Source organism: Patella vulgata, chromosome 7 (genome assembly GCF_932274485.2).
Source record: "Patella vulgata chromosome 7, xgPatVulg1.2, whole genome shotgun sequence".
Classification (NCBI taxonomy): Eukaryota; Metazoa; Mollusca; class Gastropoda; family Patellidae; genus Patella; species Patella vulgata.
The window spans coordinates 55612440-55627805 of NC_065885.2; the positions used below are offsets into that span (position 1 = coordinate 55612440).

The following is a 15366-nucleotide window of genomic DNA, read 5'->3' on the forward strand; positions in this document are numbered from 1 at the left end:
AGAAGGACTAAAATGACGTCACGGATTGCTTATTGACGGAAAGTTCCGACTACCGACGGAGAACGGCGGAAATTACTAATGTTGAAATTTACCTGTTGCAGGTATTATTGACGTTCGGGCTCGGGTTATACTTATGGAAAGGATATGTTGACATAATTACTTGCATTATTTAAAAAAAAATTGATGCTTTTCCGGTGACCTTTAAACTCTGAGTATCAATCTAAAGTCAATCGAGACGATTATATATGGACGTAAACACGGTGTAAAAATATAAAATCTATCAGATAATAACTATGGTCTCTAAAGGCACCCACAAGATTTTTCAATGTGATCAAGGGCCTAAGCTCTGGCAGTAATTATCAGAAATCGTTGAAAATCAATAGGTTTCTTTATCTGATGACCATCCGGTGGATGGACAGACGGGGGTGACGACAATATATGACATTTCAATGTGGGCGTATAGAACCCCACCTCCCCACCCCAACCCCCAAACAAACAGATCCAGATATAAATGCTAAAACCAAGATTATCTCTTTGCTATTGATGCACAAATTAAAGACACAAAATTCCAGGCTAAAAGGAAAATAAAGATTTTCAGTCTATCCAACACTAAAAAATAGTCTGATCAAAAGGCATATTAGTCCAACATAACAGAAGTTATGGCCAACTACTATCTGTTCATTTCAGAACGTCAGTCCACTGATGAAGATAAACTGTCAAATTGTCAAAATTACTATCTAAAGAACACAATCAGTTAATTGCCCCTTATTACTTTGAAGGTGACTTAATTATTATTTTTTATAATTTTATCACGTCAATACTATATACCGGAAAACACCATTTTATACTGAATACCGGAAAACACCGGAAAAACACTAAATACTGGAAAACACACTAAATACCGGAAAATACCCTAAATAGGTAACCCGGAGACTGGCACCCTAAATAGGTAACCGGGAGCCTGGTCCTATGTGTGCCTGGGTCAGGATTAGGGTTAGTTTCCGGTTTATAGTATTGCCTTTCTCCGGGTTACCTATTTAGGGTGGTCTCGGTATTTAGTGGGTTTTCCGGTATTTAGGCCGTGTTGAATTGATTCCTTGTTTCTCCTGCCACCACTCTGGCAATCATGTGCGGTAGTGCGGTAAACACAACACAAAGTGGGTTTCAAAACACAAAGTGGTCTGGCATAATACCTATATAGTCTGAGGGTTGTGTACCATTTTTAATAATATTATAAATAATCTAGTTATATTATTGGTTAGAATAAAAACACAGATAATATTTAATTAAATAAATTTAATAACAAACTAAAATTTGGTAACAAGTGGCTTCTTTGTTTAACTTTTAAAAAAATGAAATAACCATATTTTGATATAAATTTTCCGTATTCTTGTGTTAAAATACAATGAAAACATTCCAGTTATAATTTGATTCGCTTGTTGAGTTATAGATGGTTTCGATAATATCATCGAACGTGAAAGTGCTGGGAATAACCACCAAAGTCGAGTCGAGATAAGTAAATTCGCGTACCGGTCGGCCTAATTTATTTATTGATGTTCAAGGAAATAATAGTGGTCCCGTTTGTTCGTTCGTTTGTTAAACTCCAGAAACGAGCGAACGGGGCCACTATTATTTCCTTGAACATCAATAAATTAGGCCGACCGGCACGCGAATTTACCTATGTCCCGGCATAGCTCACCATTTTGTAAGGCGTGCGTTATTTATTACACAAGATATGATTGGGTAATACTTGAATAATAATGACATGAGTTATAATTTCAGCCAATGAAAAAATTGATTATTCAGGTTCGCGGTTGAATATTAGCGATTGTCTTACAGTTTATAATATGCTTTCTCATTAGCCGAAATGACTGCTACACGCGCCATTTTGCGGAATTCATCCAATCATATACAGTGTAACTTATTCCATAGCATGCGGGCCCCTACATGTGTATTATCAACCGGATCCATTCACTTGATTTGATATTTGTTTATTCGGTGCAATGCCTATTTTCTGTCTTGTCCGCAGGTTAATCTTGTAGGTTTTTGTTTTGCGTGTAGTGCGGCCCCCTGCACTTACTTATTTAGTTTGTAACGAGGAATAAACAACGAGAATTGACTTCTGATGTTTGGTAGAATTTTATTTAGATGTTATTAACGTAATTTTTTTAATATTTTTTTTTGTGTTAAAAACGTAAGCGTGCGATTTTCAGGGTCCTCGACCTAAGCGCGGGCGAGGAGAAACAAGGAATCAATTCAACACGGCCTTAGTGTTTTCCGGTATTCAGTATAACATGGTGTTTTCCGGTAGTTTTCCGGTGTTTTCCAGTCTATAGTATAGCCCATTTTATCATTGCTTGATAAAAGACTAGAGAGGCCTAGTCGAAACGATGCTCAGTAATAAACAGTAATTGTATTCCATAGAATTTCTGGTTAAATTAAAACTTACGGTGGTGCTGCTTTCTCTGGTCGGGTAGATCGTGACAGGGGTGACTGGGTGGCTACAACTCCAGGTGGGATTGGTCTGGCTTGATTTGGGTTTAGTCCCTGCGCATACTTTATATTAGTGTACTCTCGACCTGCGATTTGACTCATCTACAAAACAAATAAAAATATTTCATCCATTTACAAAAATATTATTGAATCAACACAATACTTTGGTTATTTCAATAGTGAGGTAGGAGAATTTTGGCCAGACAGTGGTGTTTCTGTCTACTCTGTAAAAAGTTTCATGAAGACATCTGGAAGGGTTTATGAGATATACTTTGAAGAGAGAAAGAGAGAGAAATGGGGTTTAACCCTTAACCTGTCGACGTCATTTTGACGTTATGACGTCAAGTGGTCAGGCTAAATAAAGGCTGACATGAAATATTTTGTATGCCTATTTCAATCGACTACTGCCGAATAATTATAAGTGATAGACTCTTGACACAAATAAAAAAGTTGCTGGGGATAAGTTGATCTATAATTTGCAAATCATTCTAAATCCTTTTCATCAGAAATATCGTCTTCAGAATCGGTGTCATCGATATAATCCGATTCGGAATAATTCATAAGTATTTCAACCACTTCGAGCGTCTTTAACGTTCCCGACACCGTTAAATTACGTTTTTCATCAAAAAATGATGAACAAAGACATGTTTTTCTCAATGCCCTTGACAAGACAAGTTCCTGTCTGACACGCATGCGTGGCCATATCAATTAAATACGAAACTAAATACTCAAATGCGGCTTATAAAAAAGGTTCTTGCTGTGGTCGACTTTAGTCGACCGTGACCACTTAGCTGTATAACGTTGTGGTGACTATAGTGGACAATGACCGGTTAAGGGTTAACGTCCACTCGACACAAACTAGGTCATTTCAGGACTAACACATGGTTCAATTTATTTCAATAATTCGCTTGCGCATAGGGGTCTTTAGCAGTGGGAGGAAATCGGAGGACCCGGAGAAAACCCACGAGGTTGGACAGGCGACCCTACTCTTTGTCACGTACAACCGGGGATTTGAAACCACGCCAGTTGACTCAATGACAGACCTTATTATACAGCATGCACGTGCTAACCATTCGGCCATCCAAACCCCCTGATAACGCTTTGGAATATAAATTTTATACTAACTACTATAATAGCTTGATTCCTTGAACAGTTTATGAGATATGCTCCTGAAACAAAACCAGGATGGAAGCACGGACAGAGCCCAATTCAATAGCTTTTGCCGATTTCATTTGGCAGAGAATAAAAACCTAGAGCCTGGTGTGGAGGATATAAATCATGTTCTGCTTGTTATGTTTACCTGTTCTGCCGCTTGTCTTTGTTTTTCTGTCTCTATATAATGTGAAACTGCCATATATACAAATTTATACTGGGCTTCTGTTTGTACCATACCCGATCTCTGTGATCGTACAGCCTGTATTGTTTTCAGTATATCTATATCTGTATCAAAACCTGTAAAAGGGAAGAAAGTTGAAAATGTTGAGACAAGTCTTGATAATGCAGCCCTGTATGCCATCTGTTTAAATTTTGAATCAGAGTTTTAATACAGTCTTGATAATGCAGCCTTGCCATAGTCTTGTACGCCATCTTTTTAAATTTTGCATCAGAGTTTTAGTACAGTTTATGATCATTGTAGACATTTATATTTTCATTTCCAGTAGCAGGACAACTGCCGATGATATCATTTGTTTTTCTGTATTTGGACTTTTTGTTAAAAATAACCACTACTTAATACTTAAATATTCATTATTACTTAACACATTGTCTAAAATAGCACTGACTAAGGGATTGACAGACTATCTATAATAGCACTCACTGACACAAAGTTATTACAGGTGAATATTTTGTGCAGTACCATACAAATAGTTCAACATTTGGCAACTATTTCCATGCACAGCTCACTGAGTCTGATGCACGTAATATTACAGCAATTATACAGCTATATAAATTATCTACAAAATGCTGATGCTAATAAATATTTTTTTATTCCCGGTTGCCATAGCAAAACCGATCTGTTTTAGCTGTTACTATGGAATTTGCCATACACTGTTTTAAAATCTTGAGTTGACATTAATTTCAATATGTATCATTAACTTGCTATATTACTGTATATCTTACCATGTGCTTTAGTTTAATTTGGTTTAATATCATATCAATAATAATATGTATTAACTTGTTATATTATAACTTACCATGTGTTTTAATTTGGTTTAAAATCATATCTATAACAATAAACGTTCCTGTTCTACCAATACCAGCACTGAAAACAAATACATCATTTTATTATTGTATAATGCTAGTCAAAATATTTACATTATATATGTGATAGGTGAATTTTACTCCCTTATGTGCACTAGCAATTACGTCGTAATACCAATGATCTTTAACTGGTATCTCATGCAAGAAGCAAAGACAGTTGCTTTCGACAACTCAAAAGAAATCTACTGTAAAAACGTAAGAAGAAGACCAATTGTTATACAGAACCGCAGTTTTTCTTACAATTCGAATGCCTAGACATGCTTTTCTTGTTAACTCCACAGAACTGGGCTTGAAAAATCTGGAGTGTTCTTCTTGGCTTATGCCTCGTTTGAAGCGAGAGAGAGAGAGAGAGAGAGAAATGGGGTTTAACGTCCACTCGACACAGACTAGGTCATTTTGGGACTAACATATGGTTTAATTTTATTTACATAATTCGCTTGCGCGTAGGGGTCTTTAGAAGTGGGAGGAAACCGGAGGACCCGGAGGAAACCCACGAGGTTGGACAGGCAACCCTACTCCTTGCCACGTACAACTGGGGATTCGAAACCACGCCAGTCGACTCAATGACAGACTTTATGATACAGTACGCACGCTAACCATTCAGCCATCCACCCCCCCCTCGTTTGATGCAATCTGATTAAAACATAGATCTATATTTCGTTTTGTTTTTTTTATACTTTCGATGGCCTACAATACATGAAGATCTGACAAGTTGTAGCGATAGGTCGCGTCAGAGGTCATACGAACGGCTTTTGACCCTGTGACACCAGACATTTGATTAACCAATCAGCATTGAGGTTACTAGTGGATTACCCACAGTTCAGTGCAAAACATGTCTAAAGCTCGCCATAACAGATCGTTTCATTGGCTAATCACTCACATCATTCAGAACACATCAATAATAACGAAATTTTGAACTATAAAAATGAAACGAAATAGGATCTGTGTTTTAATCAGATTGGGTTTGAAGTCCAATGTAGTAACCTGACAACCCTGTATTAAAGTTTGACCAACATACCTGCAATGAACTACAAGAGGTCCAGCATTCTCTATAGATTCCTGTTTACTATTGACAGTGTACAGAAATTTTAACACACTACCAGGATCTTGTGGTACTCCGTAATCTGGCCAAGTTTGAAAATGATACTGAAATATTCTTCTGGTGCCTTCCACCTATCATAAATAAAGAAAACACACAATATTTCAGTTATATTTAAAGGGTTGAAAACATTAAAATTTCATGTACTGAAATTAAATATGTCAAACTGCAATGAAATGTAAGTACTGAATTGCAACAGAATGTAATGCAATCAATTCTAACGAACTGCAATCAAATGTAACACATTCAAATCTAATAAAATGCAATCAAATTTAATGTAATGTAATCAAATTTAATGCAATCATTTGATATGTAATGGTAGCAGATATAAATCAACCAATCAAAGTAGGAGTTATAAAACAATAAAATGAACTGCAATCACTGCAATGCAATCTAATGAACTGCAATCACTGCAATGCAATCTAATGAACTGCAATCACTATAATGCAATCTAATGAACTCCAATCAATGTAATGCAATCTAATGAAAGGCAATCATTTGCTATATAATGGTAGCAAATGTAAGGGTATGAAATGTAATGTAATGTAATCAAATCAAATGTAATACAAAAAAAAAGAAAGAAATCAAATCAAATGCAATACAATCAAGAGAAATGCAAAAAAATGTAGCTCAATCAAATGTAATACTGCAACAGGAATTTCTTAGAACGGCATCTCGACATATAATCTGTTTATAACTTGGATTTCAATGATTTACAAAAATAACGGAGAGTACAAAGCAAATATATAATAATAAACAATCATTATTTAAAACCAGAATTTACCTTTCCATCTGCATTTTCTTTTGTTATTTCCATTTCCCTAGTAATATATTCCGTTTCTTTAAATTCTGATAATAATTTACAGGTTATTTTACCATTATAATAAGGGTACTCTTTCGGACAATCCATTTCAGACCAGTACTTCATTGCTTTATTCTAAAATAACAAAAAAATACAAAAAGTTATGAAGAACTTTTTTGAAATGTTAAGGGTTTGTATGATTGAAATGTGAAGGGTTTGTATGATTGAAATGTTAAGGGGTCATTTGATGAAAATGTTAAGGGATGGTATGATTAAAATGTTAAGGGTTTGTATGATTGAAATGCTAGGGGTTTGTATGATTGAAATGTTAAGGGTTCGTATGATTGAAATGTTAAGGGGTTTGTATGATTGAAATGTTAAGGGATCGTATGATTGAAATGTTAAGGGGTTTATGATTGAAATGTTAGGGGTGTGTAGGATTGAAATGTTAGGGGTTTGTATGACTGAAATGCTAGGGGTTTAGGATTGAAATGTTAGGGGTGTGTATGATTGAACTGTTAGGGGTTTGTATGACTGAAATGTTAGGGGTTTGTATGATTGAAATGTTAAGGGGTTTGTATGATTGAAATGTTAAGGGTTTGTATGATTGAAATGTTAATGGGTTTGTATGAATGAAATGTTAAGGGGTTTGTATGAATGAAAAGTTAAGGGTATGATTGAAATGTTAAGGGTTTTATAATTGAAATGTTAAGGGTTTTATAATTGAAATGTTAAGGGTTTTATAATTGAAATGTTAGGGGTTTGTATGATGGAAATATAAAGGTTTCGTATGACTGAAATATTAAGGGTTCACACTCCAGGTGCTCCCCATTACATGTGGGTACCTGGTTCCAAAGAGTTCCAAAGTTCTTATTGGCTGACACCGAGATTTGAACATCTCTAGTCGACAGTCCTGTGCCCTGATTGTTCGACTACTATGGCCCTGATTCGTTTGGAGTTGGTCACCCCAGCTTTGAATGTGAAAAAGAATTAAAATGACTGCCCGATTATTGAAAGAAGGGTTTTGATTTCTGTCGTCCATTTTTCAGAATTTAATAACCTACTTTTCCTCTTTCAACTTCTTTTGTTGTCATGACAATAACACTTGTATTCTCCTGCCATACCATTCTCCAGAAGTCCACAATAGTATTCGGTAAACAACCCTGTGTAGCTATATACTGTTTCTTACGATCATTAGTTTCTTCTTCAGACTACAAAATATAAACAAAGATATTGTAAGTCAATGAGAAATAGTACTGAGTGTTCTCTAATAATGGAGAATATGCTTATTCATCACACCAGTCAATACAATAAATAAAACATAATCATTAAAACACAATTCGCAAATAGAATAGAATGGGGTTTGGTGTCTCATCAACACAATACAGATTAACATGGTAAATTGCGTGTGCAATGTGAGAGGTAGACCAGTGTTTCCTCCTAGTTTTCTTCAAATTCCCACTTTAATGTGCATGCCAAAATATACACCGAAAGACTTGGCACACCTTCTTTGCTAGCCCTTCAGGTGCCACCCACCACAATATTCTGCACACAGAGATTCATCTACTTCATACATCGAGAACAGATCTCTGTCCAAAATGGCTGCCATATCCAAAAATTAGTATACTGTTTTGTACTGCGATTCTACTCCGTTTCACATCTCTGTCATACACACAAAGGTGAAATAAACTTTTTCAATTTGATTAAATTGAAGCAGAATAAAATTCTCGAAGTATAATCATCGATTTAGGAATTAAAAGGTTGGTCAACTAGCTTAGTGTCTGTTCTCAAGCGAAGCAAACTGTAGACAGACAGCCTAAGTTTAGTATGCCACCACAAGTGAGAACTGAGCTTGAAAAATACTGAATGGACATTCTATTCAAGAGGCTGTTGCCATATCACTTAACTAACACAATGAATGATACAGAATCATTAAAACACATAAGGTATTCTGTGTAGTTAAATTATCAAAGGAATCAAATGATATTTATAGAGTAATTCATTTGTTGTCCAAAATAAAAGAACTGAGTTATAAGATTATATTAGTGCTGTTTACTGTGACTACAGTCCCAACAGAATATATACATATCGTAATATATGTGAAGCGATTCGAATCACAATACATATTCCATTGTTTTGTTTATAGTAATCGTCAATGAGTTTAAAGATACATTATGTAAGAGCTAAATCTTCCTATCGTAGGTCTTTGGGGGGGGGGGCTTAAAATTATTAATTAGACATTTATTCACATGACCATAATCAATCCTCTCAGCCATCCGGTGGCAATGACATTGAATGGATTAGAACACATGTTAAAATGAATAATCAAGACTTAGTTTATTGTCGTAGCAATGGTACTTGACAAACGAGACTATCTTGTCAAAATTTCAAACACTCATAACTTCGCTTAGAATAAAGTAATTTGATTGATATTGTCTATATATTCATTATCTATTTTTGAACTATTATAGCAAGAAGAGCCAACACTGTATTCAAATCATACATAATGGCTCTTTAACTGAATGGTTGTATATTGTAAAACTTACTGTGATAAAATTAGCATTGATGTAATCTGATGCAACAACATTAGGATCTCCATCTTTTAATATAACTCGTGTATGATCAACTGTAACCAAGAATAGAAATAATATAGTCATTACGCAATATTATAGTCAGCTCTCTCATGCAGAGGGGGCAAAAAAGAAAAAGAAAAAAGAATTCCATGTTAATGATCCCCTGAAATATGAATAGGCTGTAGTGCCGTTGCCATGGCAGAGTTTGCCGAGTCTTTTTGATTTCTAACTATCAATGGTTCTTTTATGTGGACACCAATGTATACACAGGTTTACCTCAGCTTTCCGTCACATTCTTCAACCGGGCATATTTCCATGCCAGCTTTGCAGGCACCAACTTACGACAAGTGAAGGCTGGGCTTGAAAATTCCCAAAGGCTTTTCTCAGAAAGTCCCTGTTTGATGGCAGGACATTCAGATTGAGTGTCCAGTGCCCTAACCACTCGACTACTACAATTCTAATTTACAGAAAAGAGCTTTTGAAATATATGAAGTATATGTAAGGAAGGCATCTGACAAAATTGTGAAAATGAATTCTAGACATTTTGAGAATTGAACTAGCTAATTCTATTGACTATAGTGCAATGTTAGAGAGCAACTAGCTAATTCTATTGACTATAGTGCAATGCTAGAGAGCAGAATTTGTGTGGATATTGGTACTCTTATTCGAAGAATTCTGAAGGAACTTCTCAATCCGTGCTAGGATTCAAATCTGGGCAATTCCAGTTGTGAATTCTAAAGAATTATAGAAAAGATTTACAAAGAAAAATCGATATGTGTTGCTCTGGGAACTTCAAAATGTCTCTTACATGTTTATCCAAAGCGAGCTTAGGCATGGGCCAGGGCCTCGCGGTTCTGGGGGTCTCGCGGTTCATGGCAAAAATAGAAAAAATTCAAATTCCAGATGAAAGTTTCACGGTAATCGATCTAACAGCGCGAGGGCAGAGACTGAGCCATCCCTCAACCTTCTCTGTGAAGTTCCACTCAATCCGGTGATTCACTTGTTATAACAGTTCCCCGCAGTTATATGTCATTTCAGCGCATTGTATGCCATTCGGAACTGAATAGATTTCATATGTGATCAGATATTATGTAATTATTCTTTTATTACAGACCGTTTAATTGTGTGTTACACATGCGTGCCATTCAAAACGATATGAAATAATCTTTCATCGTGTTAGGCGCCCCGCGATTCTAGTTAGGCCCAGGGCCCCGCTCCAGTTAAGCTGGGCTTTGTGTATATTTGTTCTAAACTTTACTTACAAGGTAAAATATTTTTATATCTATTCTTAATTTTATTTTCTGGCCTTTGACCTTCTTTTCTATCATACTGTCTGACTTCTTGTTGTTGTAAAAACTACAAAATATAACAAAACAACAAATTAAAATTATGGTACATATAGTATATAATAGTTTCAAAAGGATCAGAATAAAGGATCCACGATCTGGTTCATTGACCCTGTTTGTGTTCACAAGATCTAGATACAATATGGAACAGAGTTATAGAAGAATGATTACTAAACAAGCCAACAGTGAGGCTGATGTCCGACCGCAGAAATCCAAAAATAAATAGATGACACATGTTAATTAATTGCACATTTATCTTTTTCAAAAGTGGCGAGCAATCACCTATACACTCAGTTTCATCACTCTCCATGTTAGAATCAAAGTTATCTTGTCTCGAAGCATCGACTAATGAAATTGCTTGCGCTGCTTAACCTTAACGGGAAATGTTAATGGCTGAACTCAGTCAAGATATTCATCTAACAAACACCTATGCCAAATGTGAACATTTTAGCGCAGTCTCACCTAATTAGAACTAAAGTTATTGTGTTCCAAAGCATCAACCAATCAAATTGCTTACCTCTGCTTACCCTAAGCAGAAAATGCCCATCTTCAAACTCCATGAAGGCACTGACCTAATAAACGCCTACACCAAGTTTGAACATTGTAGCTCAATTAGAAGGAGAGTTATTGTGTCCCAAAAAGTGTGACGGACAGACAGACGAACTCATTTTAATAGTCCCCTGCTTTCTTCAAGATTTTGTTTAAAAGTCAATGAACTAAATCAATATTTCTACATCTCACATAATATCAAATGAAATTTCAAAATTTCTACAAACTTCAAATGGACATAGCCAATAATCAAGATGTAATATAACCTTCACCTTAAATTCATCCCAGAATCCCCCTTTATTACTACTGTTGTTATCTTTCGCATCTTTTTCTAGTTGTAGAACTTTAATCCGACTATCTATACCAGAGGCTGTTATTCTTGTGGCATTAAATGGCTGAAAAAAAAGGTACACCATAGATTCGAAAATCCTTGTTATTATGAGAATTAAGAAATAAAAGGAGTTTACACTGTAACCCGGGTATCATTTAATCTTGGGGATCTAGCACTTATTCCTTTCACATTCGTTTAATATCAAATCTTTGTTTAAAAATACGCAATATTCATTTAAAATCACCCAAAATCATCTAATTTGTCCTTGTGTCTAGTTTAAAGCTGACTGATTAGTTTTGATAATGAGTGTCCAATTTACAAGTATTTAATTTCCTGACCACCGTTCAAAAATTAGTCATCATACATCAATAATCAATTGGGTTGTTTATTTTTTAACAGTGATCGAGAAATTAAACTCTTGTAAATTGGACACTCATTATCAAAACTGAATGGTCGGTTTTAAACTGGACACAAGTACAAATTAGAATTTTCAAACACAGATTTGATATTGAATGAATGTTAAAGAAATCAATGCTAAATACACAAGATTAAATGAAACCCAGGTTATAGTGTTAATATTTTACTTTTCTGCAACAACTGGGCTAATGACGATGGGCATACACCATGCAGGAAAATCTGCTGTGATAGCGGCACTGCAACCTACTCTTATTTGTATTTCAAACTCTCAGGGGATCTGCATTGTTCAGACCTTGGTTTTTGTACCATCCAAACAACTACAGGTAAACACAATTTTCTTGCCAGCGGCCTGTTTCACGAAATTTTAACTAAGATAAAATCCAGATTTTAGTGATTTGATTGGATAATATTAGATTGATTTCAGTGCTTAGCCAATCAAAATTGAAGTATCTACTAAAATTTGGATTTTATCTTTAGTGAAGATTTTGACAAACGGGGCCCAGGTTCTCCATTCTGCACTGCTGAAATGGCGAAACCCAGACTGGAACATCATGAAGAACACAGGGATTAAACCAGAGCCACCCCTATATTCATGAGCTACAATGGCTCTGTATCTTTTTAAAAATAAATGAATGAAATGGAATTTTATTGCAAGTCAGCTCCAATCGGGCGATATTGCGGCAAACATAATATTATAGTGAAAGACGGGACAGGATAAATTATATTACAAAACAATAAATTTATATGCATATAAAAACAAATATGACAGTAGTTTTAAAATTAAAGAATAAACATAGACAGGAAAGCAATGACTAAACAGGATGTTGCTTTAACCTAGTTATACATGTATCATTTATATATATGTAATTATGTGTAAATAGTGATTAATGAACCATAAAGATAAAATATTTAAATAGATAGCCTCAGGATATTGTTAATTTACCCTTTCATCAAGTTTTATATCACACATCTATAATATAAAGCTATATATTCTATCATAAAATTCATTTTTTCACTCCAGTGAATGGGGTAGATTGACACTAATATTCAAATTTGATTTCAATTTTAGTATTTTTTTTTTTTTAACTTAAACAAGATTTAAGTTATTTCATTCAGCGGAGGGCCAATTTTTGTTTCAAAAGATTAAGCAAAAGTAAGCTTGTTTAAAGTTGGCCTTCTTGTTATTTCGATCACTGGTGGAGAAAGCTCTATGTATATATGACAAGATTTTTGTTTGAAAGATTAAGTAGAAGTTGCCTTGATTACTACCTGTGACTCAATGAGTAAGACATTGGCTCGCTAGTCTGGAAGTTCTGTGTTTGATCCCTGTGTTGACAGAGGAAGTTCATTGAGACAAAAAACAATGTCCTGCGTACACATTGGCGTGCACGTAAAGGAAATAATGGCAGTTGGAATTCAATATAAGAGTAGGCAGTAGTGCCGCTGTCCGAGCAAAATTTCCCTCATAGCACACTGTGTGGCGTATGCCAGTCTTCATTAGTTCAGTCGCAGTAGAACAATAGGACGTTAAACCCCATTTCATTACATTATTACTTCAGGTTTGAACACTCTGTTTTTATTCAGCTATAAGCAGGAAATACCTTTTTAAGATAAACTACTGTTCCTGAGGTTTCCACCATGGGTGTTTTTTTATAATGTTCAACTAGGTCTGATAAACTAGAAAATTTATCTCCACCACCTACATCGTATTTCCCATCCTGAAAGAAGATGTATAATAAACTAACATGTTTCCTGATCAAAATATGGATGCATTAAGTGTGTATGAAGTCCATTATGTATTGTTTAATGGTTGAGAGCGAGACATTAAGTAATATATTGGGTTATAGGCCCGAGTGATTTTACAATATATTACTTAATGTCTTAAGCTCGAGACCATTAAACGACTTAAAATACAGACACTCCGCATGTGCTTTTACAGTGAAATATGTCGCGCGAGTCCAATATTTCACTAGTATAAATAATGTACGATTGGCAAGTTGCCCGTATGATTATTTGAAATAATGGTACGCCAACATCAAAGGGTGACGTCACATCTGTATTTTAATATGGTTTAATAGATATGGTTTGCAGTTTACCCAACACAAACTAAGTCATTTCAGGAGAAACATATGGTACGTTATTATTTCAATTATTCCCTGGAAGAAATCAGAGAACCTGGAGAAATTCCACAAGGTGAGGTAGATGACCCTTGTTAGGTAGATGTACTTTAATTGATGAGAGGCCTTATGATCTAGAGTATTTTAGATCACATGGCCACCAAACACTCCTCCCCGGTTGTCCGTGACAAGGAGTAGGGTTGCCTGTCCAACCTCATCGGTTTTCTCCGGGTCCTCTGGTTCCCCCCCACTGCTAAAGACCCCTCCGCGCAAGCTAATTATTGAAATAAAATTAAAGCATATGTTAGTCCCGAAATGACCTAGAATATAAATGACCTCTCTCTATCTCTTCTCTCTCTAACTAAAATATCTGATGCCATAGAATACATAATAACACAACTGTAAGATAGGACTACATGTGTATCAACAATCAGTTTCACAAGAAATAAATGCATTGTCAAACTAATGTGACCTGCGGTACCCTACTTTTGTCTAAATTAAATGACTTCTTGTAAATTAACATAGTACCCTGCCTAGAGGGGTGTTATGTTTGACAAATACAATGTAATTTCTCTGTACTTTATTTTGGTCAGGTAACAGAAATGCTTATTGGAATTAATGTGACTGGTAATATAATTTCTCCTAGCATTAATTTCATGTTGTTCTGTCTAGCATTAATTTCTTCTGGCATTCATTTCATGTTGTTCTGTCTAGCATTAATCCCAGCATTATTTTCATGTTGTTCTTTCTAGCATTAATTTCACGTTGTTCTTTCTAACATTTCTAGCATTTAATTTCATGTTGTTCAGATAGCATTAATTTGTTGCTAGTAATTTGGAATGTTTTACAGTAAAGCATTAATTGTTTGTAGACGTACCGTACACCTAATCTTCACATGAGTAACTCGATCTCGATCTTCACCTCTCACTGATAAAACAAATACACCTGGATTAGTCTGACTTTCTCGTACTAAATAACTACCATTTTTACCTTTATCCATTAAACATCTCTCAGCCTCTTTACCTGATATATGGCCATGAAACCATCTGAAATAAGCAATTATGGAAAAGTAATTTTGGATTCATTTTTACAATAAACGGAAGATGACTGGTATACCTCAATATCATATACAATAAAGACAAATTTCCATCTTTTAAAACAAATTCAATATTATAGGAGCTAAATTGGTAATATTTGGGACCTAGAAATCGACACAACTGGGTTGCAGTGTATATAATAATGTAATATGAATGTATATAAACTGATTTAGATTCAATCGTTTCCGTTTTTACTCAATTTCAAATCAGTTATGTTCGGCGAAAAATGCCAGAAGTCTCAATCGAATAACATTCTCTAGCATCTGGTTATTCCAGTACCGAT

The 15366-nt window shown here is 35.1% G+C and overlaps 1 protein-coding gene across 1 annotated transcript in view; it reads right to left on the reverse strand.

The window, feature by feature from the left end:
- Positions 1-15366, reverse strand: part of LOC126826804 (tyrosine-protein phosphatase non-receptor type 11) — a 39389-nt gene that overhangs the window by 7969 nt on the left and 16054 nt on the right. Inside the window, exons 4-14 of the mRNA XM_050555892.2 lie at positions 14864-15032; positions 13471-13587; positions 11394-11516; positions 10489-10582; positions 9200-9279; positions 7718-7864; positions 6636-6788; positions 5771-5925; positions 4686-4753; positions 3794-3945; positions 2450-2595 (exon numbers count right to left, since the gene is read on the reverse strand). Of these exons, the coding sequence (XP_050411849.1) occupies positions 2450-2595; positions 3794-3945; positions 4686-4753; positions 5771-5925; positions 6636-6788; positions 7718-7864; positions 9200-9279; positions 10489-10582; positions 11394-11516; positions 13471-13587; positions 14864-15032 (1404 nt within the window). The remainder of the gene's footprint in view (positions 1-2449; positions 2596-3793; positions 3946-4685; positions 4754-5770; positions 5926-6635; positions 6789-7717; positions 7865-9199; positions 9280-10488; positions 10583-11393; positions 11517-13470; positions 13588-14863; positions 15033-15366) is intronic.